Genomic DNA, 18,507 nt, shown 5'->3' on the forward strand with positions numbered 1-18,507 from the left:
ACCTTGGAGAACTGAGGAGACATGAGCATAATTTTAAATGCAAATTAAATTGAGGGGGTAGCGGAGAGAACACATAAAAGACAGTAAAACAAAACCTTTCAATTTTCTTAAATTAGCAGCCTAATGTGTTTTAAAGAACAGCTCCACTCAGATCTCTTTTAGGGGTTGCATTTCATCACAATATAAAATGGGCAAATCCATCACCTTGTTCTGCTCAGTGTTCCTGAACTGGGATTGAAGGGAAAATTAGAAGCTGTTCCTTTGGGCGTGCAGGCTCAGCATCCTGCATAGCTCTGCTTTACGCTCTGTGGTATCCTGTTGAAAGGGGCCAACAAGTGCTGGTGAGTACCTGCTAACTTTAATACTCTTCCTTTCATACATCTTTTTGGCTTTCTTTTCTTTTGGTGGGGGGTGGGAGAAATTTCACAAAAGACTTATGATATAATTCATCTTTTAAAAGCTGGGAAATTTCAAACAGCTTTTTAAGCGTCTTCCCGTGACTGATTCACAGAAGGCAAGAGAGTTATTTTCAGCCTAGATGCCGATGGCTGATCTTTGAAATTATTATAGCAGGAGAATGTTTAACATGAGCTAGCTAAAAATGACCTGTCCCTATCACCCTAGCAGCATTACAGTAAGAACTGGTGCCCCTAACAATTTCTAGACCACTTTCTTATCATATTAACTATTTAATCATGTAATTCTGTTTTAATTTCAAGTCCAACTGGGACTTGGAGCTATAAAAACATATTAAATCCAAACCATTTTTTAAGTGACTAAGACACTTCTCTGCAAAAGAGATGGGCGGGGATAGGGAGATGCAGAATGGACCCACGTGATGGTTACATATAGATTTTAATGGGGATGGTTTTCTGCCAAAGTTTTACACAGGAAACCGGTCATTTTCTTCTTTCACAATAGAGGATACAAAGAGACGGAGGCTGGCGTCACCTTCTGTTGCTAAGGTAACGTGCTCTGGCCATTTTATCTGATAAAACAAGTCCAGTGGACGGTATACATTATTCATTGCTGTAATAAGCAAACAATCAAAATTGTTTACTTCCACCGGGAATATTTAGTGAGATCAAAGACTCTCTGGCTGAAATTGCTCCTGCTTTTATTGCCGGCAGTTAGCCCTTGATTTTCCTTTTCTTTTTGCAGTAAGTATGATTTGCTGTTGGGGTACCTTTGGGTATTTGTTAAAGTTTCCTCTTACCGGACAAGGAAGAGAAATAGCTGGATTAGCCTTCTGAACTTGATTTTAATGACTCTGTCTTGTTGATTCTTTCCTAAAGCATCCTGCAGAAATAGAGTAGTTCATCAGTGCAAGTGTCAGGGAAAGGCTACATATGCTGGAAGGCACCACCGGGCTGAATGTTTTGTAGTGAAGTGGATTAGCTTCCTGACAGGCTAGTGCATGATAATATTAAGGGGATCGTTATGATTCTGAAATAATTGTCACTGCTCTACAGACCAGAATTCTTTTTTAACAGCAGCCCATGCCAGGGGTGAGCAGGTAATAATGCTGTAGCACTTTGTAAAATGTACCGAGGGAATCGCTATAAAGGAAAGGATTCAAGACGTTTTACAGCTAACATGTCAGCGTGTGTCATAAATGCAAAGCATCTGTATGTGGAGGCTCTGATTCCAGGCAAGTCCTGCGGCTCCAGGGGAATCGGAGCTCACTGGATTAACTGAGGATCAGTACTACGAAAGGCTGACACTTAATGAAGCCATTTATCAGACAGGCTTTTAGAAAACAGATAGCATATGAACTTAACAGTATCTTTTCCAGTTAATATGCAACAAGGAAAGACTGGTATGTTATCTCTCTTTAGCTTGGATTGTCTGTTTTTCCTGAGTGGGATAGAAGACTTTAAATGAATGTTGGTTAAATGTGGCATTTTCTCACACAATAGGAAAGCTATGTTGAAGGGTGTTTATAGAATTGGCTATCAGTCAAATAATGGGATATTCAAATGAGATCATTTAAATATATATATATATATTTATAAATGCATACTTGAGATTTTAAAAATCTATTTAACAGTTTAAATAATGGTGATTTTTTCCCTCTTTCATAGGCAAACAGATGACTATTGTGTCTTAAAACTCTGTTTTTGAAACATCGAGGATGGATTATCCCAAAATGGATTATTTCCTGGATGTGGAGTCTGCTCATAGACTCTTGGATGTCGAGTCGGCTCAGAGATTCTTGGATGTTGAGTCGGCTCAGAGATTCTTCTACAGTCAAGGAGCTCAAGGTAATACATACAATGGGAGGAAGAGAGGAAAGCATAAGTTTGAAAGGCACCGGGGATGTTCCCCCTCTTCCTCCTGCCGCCCCCCCACACACCTCTGATATGGCTGAGTTTACAGGCTCTGCACTTTCAGAGATCTAGGGCACTCTGACCTATCTGACTGAAATCCAGCTGCAATAGAGGCTCCTGAGCTAAGTCTCAAGTCTTGCAGCTGCCGTGTCTGTTTTAGAAAGATGCAGCCACTGCCTCAAGGAATGACCAGTGCCCTTTGGAGGAGTAGGGAACATACCCGTTGTGAAGTGCTACTGATATGCACGTTTTTATTACATGCTCCAAGATGGTCAGTTAGGCTCCTGTTTACTTGCTCTCCTGTTTAAGAGTGCAGTTAGAATGTTTTCCCACCACATTTCATATGTTTTCTTTTCCATGGAATACTTAGGGTATTCACTCAAAGCAAACCCAATGATGGGCATATCCCAAATGGTGCAATGGATGCCTGCACTGCATCCTTAATAGAAAAGTGGTTGAATTCTTGGAAGTCACAAGCAGAGCTGAGAGGGAAATGCTGTTTTGATAATGCTGGCTTGTTTTACGTTTAGGTTGTGAAGTACTTCACACAGAGCACTGGTAATATTCTGCCCTGGCTTTCCCAGGGCTGTCGTCTAAATTGATTTTACCTGGCTCTCAAGCCAATTTCTCATGGCAGCCTTGAGGGCTTGTGAGATTCTTTCTTCTCTGTTTTATTTTTCTGGGCATGATCCAGTCTTCTTAAAGTCAAGAGGGCTTGAAATTTATCTGGTTTATCTGTTTGTGTCAGTGCACTCATCAGCAGGGCCTAAATTCACAAAAATGATATAATAGCTAACTGTTCATTCCTCTGCTGTCAGTAATTAGCATTGCTACTCTCAACCCCTTAAAAAAAAAAAAACATGCAGATGTTACTGAGATAGGGAAAGGGTTAGAGACTGGCCAGGACCTTCAGCCTCCTCTGGGTCTGCAGGTCAGAAGATGCTAGAAAGGGATGGAGAATGGAAGACTAAAGGGAAAGGGGTCTGAGCAGGGCTCAATGGCACCTCCGGACCCCCAGGTAAACATTGCTGGGTCTGGTCTATTCAATGAGCATGAGAGAATAATGTTCAGGGTGGAGTCACCCACCTGAACTGCATAACTGTTGGCAGGAAGAGGAGGAGAGTGGCAGTTAATTGAAGATAATAAATGTGTCCACTTTGCCTTGCAGTTTTAGGATTTAAGGAGACTAAGCTGTGGGTTTTTACGGAAGGAAAAAAAGGCAGGATGTGGGAGTCTCAGAGGATCTCCAGGCAGGCTGGTGGTTGTTGGCAGATGGAGCTGGGGGTGGAGTGGTCAGAGTTGTCACCATCAGTGACTGGTTTAGCACCGGAGTTGAAATGACTAGAAAATGTATGGGAAGTGGTAGCATAAGCTACTGCTGCTTTCAGATATCACATTCATTTTAGGGTAATCAGAATGATGTTTCAAGCAAAGAAATTTGGACTTGTAATAAGGGTGGAGGTTCCCTAAACATCTATTTCCAAAAATCCTGGACTTCCTGAGTCAGAAATCCAGGTGTAAAGCTTAGGAGTTTGAATTTGAAGCAAGAACTCCAATGATGATGACCAAGGCAGCACATTTAAGAAGCAATCCATCCAGTCCAGCTTCTCTTTTCACCCAGAGGAGGAACACTCTCCTGTTTTAGCGGCAGAGTAATGCCATGGTCCAGGATAACAGCCTGGACCCTGATAGCCCAGGTTCAAATCTCGGGTCTGCCACAGTGATGTGGGGCCAATTAACCTCTTCTGCAAATAACAGTGCCTAACTTACAAGTTCTTAAGTGTATTAATGAGGTAAGATTTTAAGGTGCATAAAACAATTTTTGCAACATAAGGAATGTTATACAGAAGCAAATCAATAAAATAAACATCTCTGGCAAAAGGCCATCTCTGCCCTGTTTGAAATGTCACAAGGAAGCCACTGCCTTTCAAACAAATGTGGCCTGGCAGGAGTTTCACTTCCTATTTTGAGTAAAGATTTTTTTAAGTAAATGTTAAAACACATTGATCATTTTTCTGCCTCATCAAAACATAACTTAGAGAAAAACTGAAAAATGGAACATTCCGTCTTGGTACTCACCATCTACCTAGTCCTTCTCTCACTGAAAAAGCCCCTTTTCCTTCTAACACCTCATCCAGAGCCTCACCACCTAGGACTGGGCACCCTCAGAGTCTCCGTTCCAGGCCCCTGTGGTCTCTACATTGCAGTTGGTCACTGCACTCTCCAGCCCCTCTACATCGGCTTCCTTCCACTCCGCACAGATTCCACAGTCTTTCCTGGATAACAAGCCTCGTGGCCTGATGAATGGTTCCAAGTGAATGGGCAGAGGCCTGGGGACTGTGGCTTGAACCCCTGTCTTTCTGACCCAAATGTCCATGCTTTAGAGCAATGGCTAACACCCACTTCTTACCACTGGCAATGCTCTGAGGACCAAGTGAAGGGGGGCAGCATGGTGGCTGGCTCTTGAGAAAGGCATTTGAGGCCATTGGGGCCTTGTGCTGCTGCTGAATCACAGCCTGTGGTGCTCTCTCTTAGTCAGCCCCACCCAGGAACAGAGGGACGTCCATAAGGCCAAGTAGCCCCATTGTGGGTGACCTAGGTTGTGATCAGCTAAACTAGACTGTGATTATTATCTTTTGAGTTGTCTTCTCTAGAGCTCATGCAAATATTTCTACAGATTGATCAAATGTTTTTACACATACAAATACTTCTAAAGGTGAAAACAAGAAAATATGAATTTCATTTCCCATATTACCATTCCTGTATCAATTTATTTACAAATTCATACACTTCTTGGAAACCAATTGCTTCTTTATTAATTACGTGCAAAATGATTATCCAAAGCAACAGTACCAGAATTGTAATGTTTTAGACCCTATTATAATTTTTCAATTATTCTTGTAAAGTGGTAAGTGCCGATCCCTAAGAAGAGGCTGTTTCTAGCTAGTAAAAGCAAGAGGAATCCAGGAGGTGAGAATAAAAAAGAAGGAAAAGGCTATTCATTCTATCATGGGACAGATTCTCCTGGATGTCCAGAGATTTTCAAGTCAATCATCTGCGTTGCTGAGTAGCACAGCTTATTATGGTCTCCCACCTTCACTTTTTCTTGATCTTGATGAGCCCATGTCTCCAGGGATTCTGCTTTGAAGCATGCTATGTCACAGAGAACAGAAAAAAGCCTAGGTCCCTTGTGCAGCCCCTTGATGAAGGATGCTCTCCTGATTAGTCTGTGGGTGCTGTGTCCACAGTAAATCCTGCTCACACAGAAGGAGTTCTTTGAATGTCCCAATTAAAATGTCCAATGAAAAATGTGGAGATTTTGAGTTGGAAAGTACACAGGACATAAAGATCAGCCATATGTTGACATCACATCACCTGAGCTCATCCATCTGTCAGGTTCTGACAATGATATCTCACATACTCAGCTTCAGGTCCTAATTTATTTTACTGAGCAATTGAACTGGGAGGGGAATCATACTATAAAAATCACAAAATTAGCATCATGGCATTTTCACGTTGAAATGGATATTTTGGATCAGTGATTCTCTCGGCCCTTCCCTAAACCAAGTGAAATAGGATCTGTGAGGGCTGGGCCTAGGTCCCAGTGCCGTGCTTTTCAGCAAGCGCTGGGTTATCCTGATGAGCGCTGACCGTTGAGAACTACTGTTGTGGATCATTAATCACTTACTACTCACAGTGCAGTCCCAGGCTAGCAGCATCAGCTTCAGCTGCCAGCTGGTTATAAATGCAGAATCTCAGGCCCCACCCCAAACCTAGAGAAGTATTATCTGCATTTTAGCAAGGTTACCAGGTAATTTATGTAAGTCAGAGAAGCAAAGATAGAGTCCAGTGCACGCTAGAAACAGCTGGCAAGCTTTTATGATCTCAAGGCTGGAGTCCCACAGCAGACCAATCCACTCAGTCTAAGGAGGAGAGCCCTGAACCTGAGGATGTTTTTAATTGTCTTCGGTGATTCAAATGTGCAAACAGGGCTGAGAACTGCTGACCTCCCATTTTATGGAAAAGGAGGTTTTAGCATATCATGCAGATATTCTTACCTGAGTATTTTTATCTTCCAGGACTTTTCTTATAAATGAATCCAAACCATTGAAAAGATTCAAATTGAGTTTTGCTTTTAAAAAAAGGATTGGACTATGTATTTGTTCTGCACTATTTATTGTGTCCATTAATCCAGAAATATATTTTGGGAAAGAGGAATTATGATACTCATTTTTCAGATTAGAAAAGACTATACATTTAAAGAGGAGCGTAGCCAGGATTTGAATACAAGTACAGTAAATCCAATTCCAACAACCCCACAGGAACTAAAGGCAACATTCATGACTGAATTGCAGGACTGGAGAGGCTGAAGCTCAGAGTGGTTTGTCCACATGCCCAAATCACACAGCATATAATGAGAAGGCAAAAACTAGAACCAGATCTCATCTTACCACACACATATATTCCCTTCCCACTGCGCTAGGTTTCTCTTTTAAAAGACCATCAAAAACCTTAGACATTTCAAGAAGGAAAATACATTAAGAGGTCAAATTGACTAAAGTCACTAAGCAATCAAATTTATGACTCGTGCTCACAATCCCCCCTTTTATCCTTTTAAATAATTCTTGGCATTAGAATCAGGTGCTATAGTCATTGTGACTTCATCAAAATACATGTTTTCTGTCATCTCTATTGTCTTGTTCAACAAAGGGAAATGCCAGTTTTGACAACTGATGAATGCCACAGTGAGCAGCTAAGAGTCTCTTCGAGTTGCATTTGGAAGTAGAGAAAAATTCATCTAAACCCCCCTTCTCAACCATTTCCCCCCACTCTCCAACTGCCTTCCAGCTCTACTTTTAGCCCACGCTGTGAAATCTGTCAGAACAGCTGTTTTTTCCACCTTTAGCTTTGACTTCAATGCATTCTAAAGCTAAACTGTAAACCTCTGGGACTTCTTAAAAGGATCCCAAAAGACAAAGACATTTGGAAGTTCTTAATTATTTGTAAATCATTGCCAATAGTTAACCTCACAGACTGTGTTCATGCTATTTTCTTTCTTGTGCTTAATTTGAGATCCAGCCCTGATGTCACCTCCTCTGTGAAGCCTTGCCTAACTTCTCCAAGCCTCTCTTTTGAAGCCTTCTGTCCAGCCTTTATTGTAGCCATTATCATACTGAATTATTCTGCTTTCACTACTTATTAGATGCATGAGCTCACTCAAATGGTTTCACTACTCTAAACCTCAGGATTCCAACCCAAAATGGATATAAGGCTAGCTCTGAATTTTTTAGAAGTGTTTTTTTTTTTTTTTTTTTTTTTGTGTGTGTGTGTGTGTGTGTGTGTGTGTGTTTTGTTTTTGTTTGTTTGTTTGATTTTTAGAATTAAGAGAATTATGCCTATAAAGTGTTTAGTACATTTTTCATTATTATTGGTTAGTTATTGGTGCTGTTGTTTTATTATTACTTAGGTGTCTGTTCCAATCCTAGATCATGATAATCTCCTTAAATGTCATTTTTTCTGGGTGCCTAATACCATCCCTGGTATATGGTAGAATCATTAAGATTTATCAAATATCTCTATTGAACTGAAGGAAAGAAAATGCTTAAATCTACATTACAAAGAGAGATTTGGGATTCAGGGAGAGGATTTAAGACCTTTAAAAAACTATATCTTTAGTTGAAAACAGAGAGTCTGCTTAAGGCCAAAAGGAGGGACAGGTAAAATAATATTCAAATAATTAGAGATTCAGGAAACAGCAGAAAGTTATCAACTCTTCAACATTTCCTATAAAACAGAAGAAATTTGAGAACTGAAAGCAACAGGAGAATATAGCAGAGGGAACTAGTATGCTATTGATGAGAATTAACCTTTTAAAATGTATTTCCAGGGATCCCCAATAGTACCCTTTTAAAAAAGCTTTTTAATATACAATAATCTGTGAAGACTGAGTTTTTATTCAGCCTAAAAGTAAATGTATGAAAGAGGTGACCGCTTGATGCTTGCTCTGATGAACCGAATTGAGATGAAGTAAGAGGAAGAAATCAACCAAAGGACTTGTGTGCATATATACGGGCCTAGCCAGTGGCCATGGACAATGGGGGGTGGGGGTGAGGGGTGGGGCATATCTAGGGAGGGGGTGGGTGCGAATGGGGGAATAAGGACAATTATGTGAGACCATAATCAATAAAAAAATATTTTTTTTAATTAAAAAAAAAAGCTGCTCTGAATATGTTCAGGAAACCAACTCTGAGCTACACCTTAGCTGAGATCCCTTTTCCTTTCCTTCTTTAGATCTGGACTGCCTGGTCCAGTTCTTGCAATTTTTGGTTGATTAATCCTCAAACCAGCTAGCTAGCATTCATGCTCCTGCTTCTGACCAGACTCAGAAGGAGGTGGCTGTGGGTACCCACACCTAAGAAATGCACTTTGAGCACAACTCACTGCAAGGCTGGCCATGGTGTTTCCAGGAGCTTTGCTGAGTTGTGCCCAGTTAGTTCTAATCAGTAGTATACCAGTTCCTTCTCTGTATCTTTAATATTGGTCATAGATGTGGCTCATATCTGAATTTGCAGATATAATTTGCTCCATAAAGACAGAGGTAGGAACAGTGATTGCAAAGCCACCGAATCCCTGTTGGAGCATGATTGCCAATTGGGTCATAACCTTTTGAGCTCACTAATCTCATGTGCTCTCACTTGCCCTTCAGAGTTCTGCTACAACCTTCACAGCAAAGCCAGCCACATCTTCTCTGTGCCCTCGTGGCCATGTCCTAACCACGCAGTTTGCATGTAATCACACTGTTTCCCAGACCCTTGTCTCCATGAAGTGCTTGCATGGTGCTGAAGTCATCATCCATAATGAATACTTGTTTTTTTGGTCTTTGATTTTTTTTCTCTGTAACTCTAGCCAGGAAGCAGCTCGCTGTGCTTCACTCACAAATGACAAGCTTAACTACCAAGCCTTCCTTCCTAACCTCCCACACACTCCCTTTTAGACCTCTAATTGCTCACACCCAGACTCTCCAAACCCATGTTTAATACAGGGAACATTTTGTGTGAAAAAGAGGGTGAAGGCAGATCAAAAGAAAAAAATACTGTGCAGATAGGCAGCCTTCCAATTCCACCCATAGATGACCATGAAACCCAGCCGTCCACTTCTGGAGTGTGCCCCTCAAACAGTACATAGAGTCACATTCTCACTACTGGCAATTCATCTGCAACTGGCCTTCTGATGCTCCGCACGTCTTTGCCCCCAGAAAACACCCATGTTTGCTGTGTCACATATTGTGATTCAGGGTTCAGATGTAAAGCAGGGCTTCAGGAATAAAGGAAAAGAGACAGGATGAGAGTATGAGAGGCAGAGAGGAAGAAAAGCATACGAAAATACAATGAAATAATTCCAATCAATTAATAACTCCTACTCTCATATAAGACATATGAGAGTGGATTAAAGATGCAGCCACACACAGAATAAACAATTTGCAGGTGCTAGGGAAAGAATTCTCACTCTTCATTTGCCCAAATAAATCTGCTTTACCCCCCAAATGTTCAGAACCATGCTCTGTGCCTGAGGTGGCAGAGGCAAGGATAGGGAGTCTAGTGCATCAAAATCAGCCCATGGCTGATACCACTTTTTATATTTCAAATAATATCTCAGTAAACTGTCAGATTCACACATTTATACAATACCACTGACTGAATATTTGTGTTAAATTATATTTCAGAAATTCTAGTGATGAATAGATAATTTTACAGATTTTTGTATCGTTTTTATAAAAGCAAAATGGGGCAATATTAAACCAATTGGAAAAAAATTGAAAAGAAAGTCAAACTTTTGCAATTATTTTTATATTTTCTGTCACTTTCATACACAATCACATTTTATAAGTCGCAATTATGGTATATAAAAAATTGGGAGTAAAAACAAAATTTCTTCCAGAACTGGGTAAAAAATGTCACAGTGGTTTTTTTGAACTTCAATGTAACACAAGATCCAAGTCAAACTATGATTTCCTCTTCTTAGCTTGTGACATTAGGCAGGGTATTTCATTCTCTTTGCCTCACTTTTTCCTTTTGAATGCAAATGATAATAATGTGTTCATAACCCAAAGGGTTATTTTGAAGATTAAATGAAACAAAATAGCATTTCACAAACTGCAGTACAGTTTACAATTTTTCAGGTAATACATTAACTCTTTTATAATAATAACTAATAGCCCTGAGCATGAATCCATGTGCAAGAGCTTGCTGTCGCTTGCCTCAGCTGGCCACCTGCCCACTGCTGCTGGTAGCTCTTCGCTGCTGGTAGCTCACTGCCCAGCCCTCCTGTAGCTCTCCACCACTTGTAGATTGGTCATGATGTTACTGCGTAATGGATAATTAACATATTCTTCTCTTATTATGTAGGATGTATTTTTCTCATTGTGTTTTAGAAAAATATAAATGCAAAGCATTTAATTGAAATATAAAATCTATAACTAGACATCATATGGGCTACTTAGAACAAGGGATAAAATAGGCTGACTAAAGTCCATTTAAGGGAAAATATCCTATCTAATAAGAAGAGTAATATGCAAATTAACCATCACTCCACCACACCTGCCAGTCAAGCCAACCAGCCAATCAGAGCAAGTATGCAAATTAATCCCAAACAAGATGGCTGCCACCACAGAGAGCAGGAGGGAGGCTTGGGTTTCCCCAGCAATGGAGGAAGCCAAGCTTTCCACACACCGTGGCCAGTCCAAGCTTCCACTCAAGGATACAGAGTTTCAATTATAGATGAAAATCCCAAGAAAAATGGTGGCAGCCATGGATCTGGAGAGAGCACGAGTCTAAGGTTGCCCCCGGTGATGGAGGAACCCAAGCTTTCCACCTGCCCTGGCCAGCCTGGGCCTCCACTCCAGGCTACAAAGTTTCAATTATAGAAGGTGAATAAAGCTCAACAGAAATAGCTGCTGCCATGGAGCAAGCAGTAGGCTTGGCTTTGCTCCAGTCTGCAAAGTTTCAATTGTAGAAAATAAATATATCCCAGATACCTGAGCCTCCACTTAGGTCACTGGGGGGCATGGCTGGCCTACAAACCACCATAGGCCCCTTACCCAGGCAACCCCATGTCCCAAGAGAACCCCCACCCTGATCTGGGACACCCTTCAGGAAAAACCAGCTGGCCCCCACCCATGCACCAGGCCTCTATCCTATCTAATGAAAGAGTAATATGCAGATTGACCATCACTCCAACACACAAGATGGCTGCCCCCATGTGGTTAAAGATTATGCCCCCATGTGGACACAAGAGGGCCACCACAAGATGGCCAGCAGGAGAAGGCAGTTGGTGGGACCTGGCCTGCAAGGGAGGGCAGTTGGGGGCAATCAAGCCTGCAGGAGAGGGCAGTTAGGGGTGACCAGGCTTGCAGAGGAGGCAAGTTGGAGGCAAACAGGCTGGCAGGGGGCAGTTAGACATCTATCAGGCTGGCAAGGAGGTGGTAGGGGGTGATCAGGCAGGCAGGCAGAAGTGATTAGGAGCAATAAGGAAGGCAGGCAGGCAAGCAGTTGGGAGCCAGCAGTCCTGGATTGTGAGAGGGATGCCCTAAGGGTTTCCAGATTGGAGAGGGTGCAGGCTGGGTTGAGAGACACCCCCCTCCCATGCACGAATTTTGTGTACTAGGCCTCTAGTTAAGTAAATAATAATTTAAAAGACAAATGTAGCAAAATCCATAAAAGTGATACAGGGATGACTAAAGTTTGGGAACCAATAAATACAAAACACTAAGCAAAATGCATATACCTAATGCATAATCAATAAGTGTTAGCTCTTATACTGATTCTATTTTAATTTTGTCAAGCCTCAGAGGAAATTGGCAGGGCCTCAGCTTCCCTGAGAAACACCCCACTCCTGTCCCATCTCTTATTTCCTTTGCCTCCATTTATTCCTAATTCAAATGTTTAGACCAGCAATTTTCAACCAGTGTGCCACAGGTAAATTTTACACCACACAATACCTGACCTTTTAGTCCGGGCACTGATCTCTTTTTCCTTAGATTGCCAAATGAAAAAATGACAACAGCTGTCCAGTGTAATGAAAAAATGACAACAGCTGTCCAGTGTGAATGTATCCAAATCATACCGTTTTTTGTCAGATCAGTCAAAATATAATATATTTTTTTATATGCTACAAAATTTTAGTATTACTTTATGTCTGTCCTGAGATGGAAAATGCTAAAAATGGCTGGTCTAGACCCTTTGGAAATGTGAGATAGTCTTAACACACAAGAAAAAGCATCAAAAGTTTGAGTTTTAAAATAAAATTGCTAACAAATCTGAAAAGAATCCTCTTTAAAGTTCTGCTGGGAATTTTTTTCCAATCTTTGAAAATATTTGCTAAACTGTACTGATGTCTGAATTTACAGCAAACTAGTTTATGAGAATGTGGCTTCCTGGTAATAACATAAATGAGTCAGCACTTACCTAGAAATCAGGAAATAGATTTGGAAGAATTCACATTAAATCAAAGTTCTCTTCGCTGTTTAAAAAAATCTATTTCTGCCGAAACCGGTTTGGCTCAGTGAATAGAGCATTTGCCTGCGGACTGAAGGGTCCCAAGTTCCATTCTGGTCAAGGGCATATACCTTGGTTGCGGGCACATCCCCAGTAGGGGGTGTTCAAGAGGCAGCTGATCGATGTTTCTCTCTCATTGATGTTTCTAACTCTCTATCCCTCTCTCTTCCTTTTTATAAAAAAATCAATAAAATATATTTTAAAAAATTAATTAATGAATGAATTAAAAAATCAATTCCTTAAGAAAAAAAAATGGTAATGTGAAGAAAGCAACATCAGAAATACCTGGAAGATAATTCTATCCCAACCATTAAACAGCCATGTAACTGGCCTTTGTTTCCCTATTTGCAAAATGATAACAAATGCAGTAGTATTATTATGAGGATAAAAAGACATAAAGTAATAAATGTAGATCAATAGTAGAGTCTCAGTAAATATTGAAGGAATGAATAAATTGCCATGATAAGGAAAGGAAAAACATTCATTAAATAACTGTTGTCTTCAGGAAGTGCAGGCAATCTCAAAAAGAGCTCCAATAGAAGCAAAAACAGGATATAAAAGGGGAAAGGAAAGAATTCAGAGGAGTTGATGCCAAAGCTTCATCCTGGAGTTCACACAATAGTGAGCAACTTCTTGCAGGAAAAGCCATCTTGTACAAGTCCCTCTAAAAGCAATTCAGGATGACTGGATCATCAAGTGCAAACAGGTGAAGGTGATTCCTGACGCTGGAGAAAATTGAGTTTAGGGAAAGAGACCTTGAGCACCTGATTAAGAATAAATGGACAAACACATTAGAAACAGACTCACAGGTACAGACTGATGGTTGTCAGAGTAGGAGAGGGGAGGTTGGGAGACTGGATGAAAAGGTGAAGGGATTACAAAAATACAAATTGGTGGTAACAAAATAGTCATACGGATGGAAAGTATAGCATAGGGAATATAGTCAGTAATCTTGTAGTAACAATGCCTGGCGCCAGGCGGGTGCTGGAACTATCAGAGGACCACTTTGTAAAGTATGTAATTGTCTATAGATGTACACCTGAAATCAATATATAATATTGAATGTAAACTATAACTGGGGAAAAAAGAATTTTTGAATCTATTAATAGGGAACAGAATATTTGAAGGAGTTTTAAAGCTGAGAGTCGTAGGCCAGTAGTTCCCAAACCTGTTACAGGTCAGAAATGCACATTCTACAGTCTCATACCTGGGGTACTGATCAGAATCTTGGGGAGAGTCAGGTGTGATAATCTGTGTGTGTGTGTGTGTTTATCTTTAAGGTTTTTTTGTTGTTTTCTTTTTTTACAGTAGATAATATGAGATTTGGAATTTGAGACCCACTGACTAGTCTAAATCTTTACTTTTATAGATGAAGAATATAGAGCCCAGAGAACTAAATGAATGAAATGGAAGAAAAATCCAAGATTATATTAATTTACAATTCACTATTTGTTAAACACTAGTCATGTGCTAGGGATTCAAATTCAAAATAAACAAATCCCCTGGTCTCAAGGAACTAACCCTCTAATGTAGAGACAGATAAATAAATCAATAACTTTTGTTTCAAAAGATAAATGCTGGGAGAATGTTCACACAGATGAGGGCATCCAAATCAGACAGACATGTTAGTATGTGCATATGTGTTGGGAAGGGAGTTCAATGCATTTCCAAGTTTATGTCCAAGAGTAGATGTCAGTTAATCTGCCTTTAAGTTCTATTTAGGCAAAAAATGACATGTGATAAGACATGAACATATCTATAGATATATAAAAAGCCAGTGACCAGAATGCCATAAAGACTGGAATGATTGGTTGCTATGAAGCCCACTGCAGTCAATAAACTGGCTGGATCAGGGGTGGGGCAGTCCAGCCAACCTCCATTGGCCCCTCCTCCCAGCCAGCCCACCCCTGATTGGACTCTCCCACCCCAATCAAGGGTGGGGCAGATGGTCAACCCCCTTGGAGCCCCTTCCCTGGCTGATCCCACCCCTGATCACCCCCCTATCCCAAGAGGAGATGGGGCTGGCCAGCCCACCACCCACAGCCCCTCCCCATGGCCAACCCCACCTCCCAGCATCACCCTACCCCAATCAGGTGCAGAGCCCACGGGCCAATTGCCTGTGGCCTCTCCCCCCACCATTTCTCTCTGACAGGCCTGCCCCAATCCACCCTGATTGGGGCTAGGCTGGCCAGACCCCACCCATTCAGAAATTTGTGTACTGGGCCTCTAGTTAGAAGTATAATACAAGATTGGGCAAAAGTAGGTTTTTAGTTGTGAGTACATGAAACACTTAGTTTATGCTTATACTAGAGGCCTGGTGCACAAAATTGGTGCATGGGGGCCGGGAAGGGGGTATTCCTCATCCAGCCTGCACCCTCTCCAATCTGGGACCCCTCAAAGGATGTCCGGTGGGATCAGGCCTAAACTAGCAGTCGGACATCCCTCTCACAATCCAGGACTTCTGGCTCCCAACTGCTCGCCTGCCTTCCTGATAGCCCCTAACCACTTCTGTCTGTCAGCCTGATCACTCCCTAACCACTCCCATGCCAGCCTGATTGATGTCTAACTGCTTCCCTGCCAGTCTGTCTGCCCCCAACTTCCCTCCTCTGCCAGCGTGGTCACCCATAACAGCCCTCTCCTACAGGGCTGATTGCCTCCAACTGTCCTCCCTTGCAGATCTGCTGCCTCCCAACTGCCCTCTTTTGCTGGCCATCTTGTGGTGGCCATCTTGTGACCACATAGGGCAGGATCTTTGACCACATGGGGGCAGCCATATTGTGTGTTGGAGTGATGGTCAATCTGCATATTACTTTTTCATTAGATAGGATAGAGGCCTGGTGCATGGGTGGGGACCAGCTGGTTTGCCCTGAAGGGTATCCAAGGTCAGGGTGGGGGTTCCCTTGGGGCATGGGGTGGCCTGGGAGAGAGGCCTGTGGTGGTTTGCAGGCTGGCCCTCTGGCAACCCAAGCAGAGGCCCTGATATCTGGAATTTATTTATCTTCTACGATTGAAACTTTGTAGCCTGGAATGAAGGCCTGAGCCAGCCAGGGCGGCAGAAGCTTGGCTTCCTCCATCACCCTAGCCTCCTGCTCTTTCAGCTCTGTGGCTGCTGCCATTTCTGTTGGAATTTAGTTACCTTCTATAATTGAAACTTTGTACCCTTGAGTGGAGGCCTGGCCCCACTGGGAGTGTGTGAAAAGTTTGGCTTCCTCCATTGCCAGGGAAACCCAAGCCTCCCTCCTGTTCTCTGTGGCTTCATCCATCTTGGTTAGGGTTAATTTGCATACTCTCTCTGATTGGCTGGTGGGGGTGGCTGGTGGGTATTGCAGAGTGGTGGTTGCATCTTACTCCTTTATTAGGTAGGATTATATTGTGTGTTCACCACCCCAAGGCAAGTCTCCTTCCATCACAATCTGCCCCCCTTCGCCATCTCGTACTTTCCCCCACCCCTATCCCCTGTGGAGATCACTTTGTGATTTGACATTTGAATTGACATTTGAGATGCACCTTGAGAGCAGAGGTGGGATTTAGACAGATGAAGAGGGTGAGAATGTGCTTCAGGTACAGAGAGTGAGCACGTGACCTGGAGGCAGGAGAGATGAAGACTGTAAAGACCAGAGCACATGCCCCTCAGATGCCTGTCAGTGAGGGGACCTGAGAGGGAAACAGAAGACCCTGCATGGAGGGGGCAAGGCTGAGGAGAAAAGGAACCAACAATAGAGTTACTGGCCCTCAGTAACCAGGTGTTCTTGAAAGTGGGAAGTGGGCAGGAGGGTGGGTCAGGGATGCCATGGGAGGGACTCCACATGCATTGCTGGCTTTGAGGCTAGAGAAAGGGATCACAGACCAAGGTTTTCTGGAGGCCCCTGGCAGCTGGCAGTGGCTTAGGCAGAGACATGAAACAGAATGGTCCCATAGGAGCAGATTCTGCCGGCACCCATGATCAGGGGATGGGCTGGGTCTCCCAGCCCCTCTCAGCACCTGAAAGGTAACCTGTGAAGGCCCGCCCCCAAGACCCAGGTGCAGGGAGGGCCACAGGAGGAGCACATGTGTTCAATGAGTTTGGGACTGAAGGGCTCTTTTCTGATTTCATAGAATGTTATCTATATACTAGAGGCCTGGGGCACAAAATTCATGCATAGAATGGGGGTGTCCCTCAGCTCAGCCTGCACCCTCTCCAATCTGGGATCCTTTGAGGGATGTCTGACTACCTAGGATCAGGTCTAAACAGGCAGTTGGACATCCCTCTCACAATCTAGGACTGCTGACTCCCAACTATTCACCTGCCTGCCTTCCTGATTGACCTAACCACTTCTGCCTGCCAGCCTGATCACCCCTTAACCACTCTCCTACCAGTCTGATTGATGTCTAACTGCTCCCTGCCAGCCTGTTTGCCCCCAACTTCCCTCCTCTGCCGGCCTGTTCACCCCTAACTGCCCTCTCCTGCAGGGTTGATTGCCTCCAACTGTCCTCCCTTGCAGATCTGCTGCCTCCCAACTGCCCTCCCCTGCTGGTCATCTTGTGGTGGCCATCTTGTGTCCATATGCGGGAAGCTATTTTTCACCACATGGAGGCAGCCATCTTGTGTGTTGGAGTGATGATCAATCTGCATATTACTCTTTCATTAGATTGGATAGAGGCCTGGTTCAGGGGTGGGGGCCAGCTGATTTGCCCTAAAGGGTGTTCTGAATCAGAGTGGAGGTTTCCTTGGGTGTGGGGCAGCCTGGGCGAGGGGCCTCTGGCAATTTGCAGGCTGGCCACGCTCCCTGGGCAACCAAGTTGAGGCCCTGGTATCTGGGATTTGTTTTCTTCTACAATTGTAAGTTTGTATTCTGGAGTAGAGCCAGGCCTTCTGATTGCTCTGTGGCTGCTGCCATGTCTGTTGGGATTTATGTAACTTCTATAATTCAAACTTTGTAGTCTTAAGCAGAGGCCTGGGCTGGCCAGGGTGTGCAGAAAGCTTGGCTTCCTCCATTGCCGGGGTCAATCCTAGCCTCCTGCTCTTTCCAGCTCTGTGGCTGCTGCCATTTCTGTGTGGATTCATGTGTTTCTATCATTGAAACTTTGTAGCCTTGAGTGGAGGCCTAGGCCAGCCAGGGCAGGTGGAAAGCTTGGCTTCCTGTATTGCTGGGGAAACCCAAGCCTCCCTTCTGCTCTCTGTGGCATAGCCATCTTGGTTGGGCTTATTTGCATATTTGCTCCTGATTGGCTTGTGGGCATGGTTTTTGGGTATAGTTGAGTGATGGTTAATTTGCATATTATTGAATTATTAGATAGGGTTATATATATTAGTATTTAAATATATTCAAATATATAATATAAATAATAATATGTAATAATATTGTTATTAATGTTATAATATAATAATATAAATATAGATGTATATAAAAATAGTACCAAGCATAATGGAATGTATAATTCATAGAGAAATCATTCAGCTTTACATAGAGAAAAAAAGAGTAGAGTGGTAGTTACCAGGGGCAGAAGAGGGTGGGGAAATGGAATATACTGGCCAAAGGGTACAAATTTCTAGTTACAAGAATAACAAGTTCTGGGGATATAATGTGCAGCACGGTGATTATATACCAGTATTTGAGAGTTGCTAAGATAGTAGATTTCAAATA

General features: G+C 42.6%; 1 protein-coding gene across 4 annotated transcripts in view; it reads left to right on the forward strand.

The window, feature by feature from the left end:
• Window positions 1-228: 228 nt before the first annotated feature.
• PHACTR1 (phosphatase and actin regulator 1) overlaps window positions 229-18,507 on the forward strand; it is a 520,404-nt gene continuing 502,125 nt past the window's right edge. For 2 of the 4 annotated variants that reach the window (XM_084872730.1, XM_084872734.1), the window contains exons 1-2: window positions 889-965; window positions 2,085-2,264. In XM_084872730.1, coding sequence (XP_084728856.1) covers window positions 2,135-2,264 — 130 coding nt within the window. In that variant the 5' untranslated portion in view covers window positions 889-965; window positions 2,085-2,134. Of the gene's footprint in view, window positions 342-888; window positions 966-1,069; window positions 1,161-2,084; window positions 2,265-18,507 lie in introns of those variants that run through there. The other 2 variants (XM_084872731.1, XM_084872732.1) reach the window with 2 other exon arrangements.

The sequence above is a fragment of the Pipistrellus hanaki genome, assembly GCF_964339955.1.
Source record: "Pipistrellus hanaki genome assembly, chromosome: 2".
NCBI classification, from domain to species: Eukaryota; Metazoa; Chordata; class Mammalia; order Chiroptera; family Vespertilionidae; genus Pipistrellus; species Pipistrellus hanaki.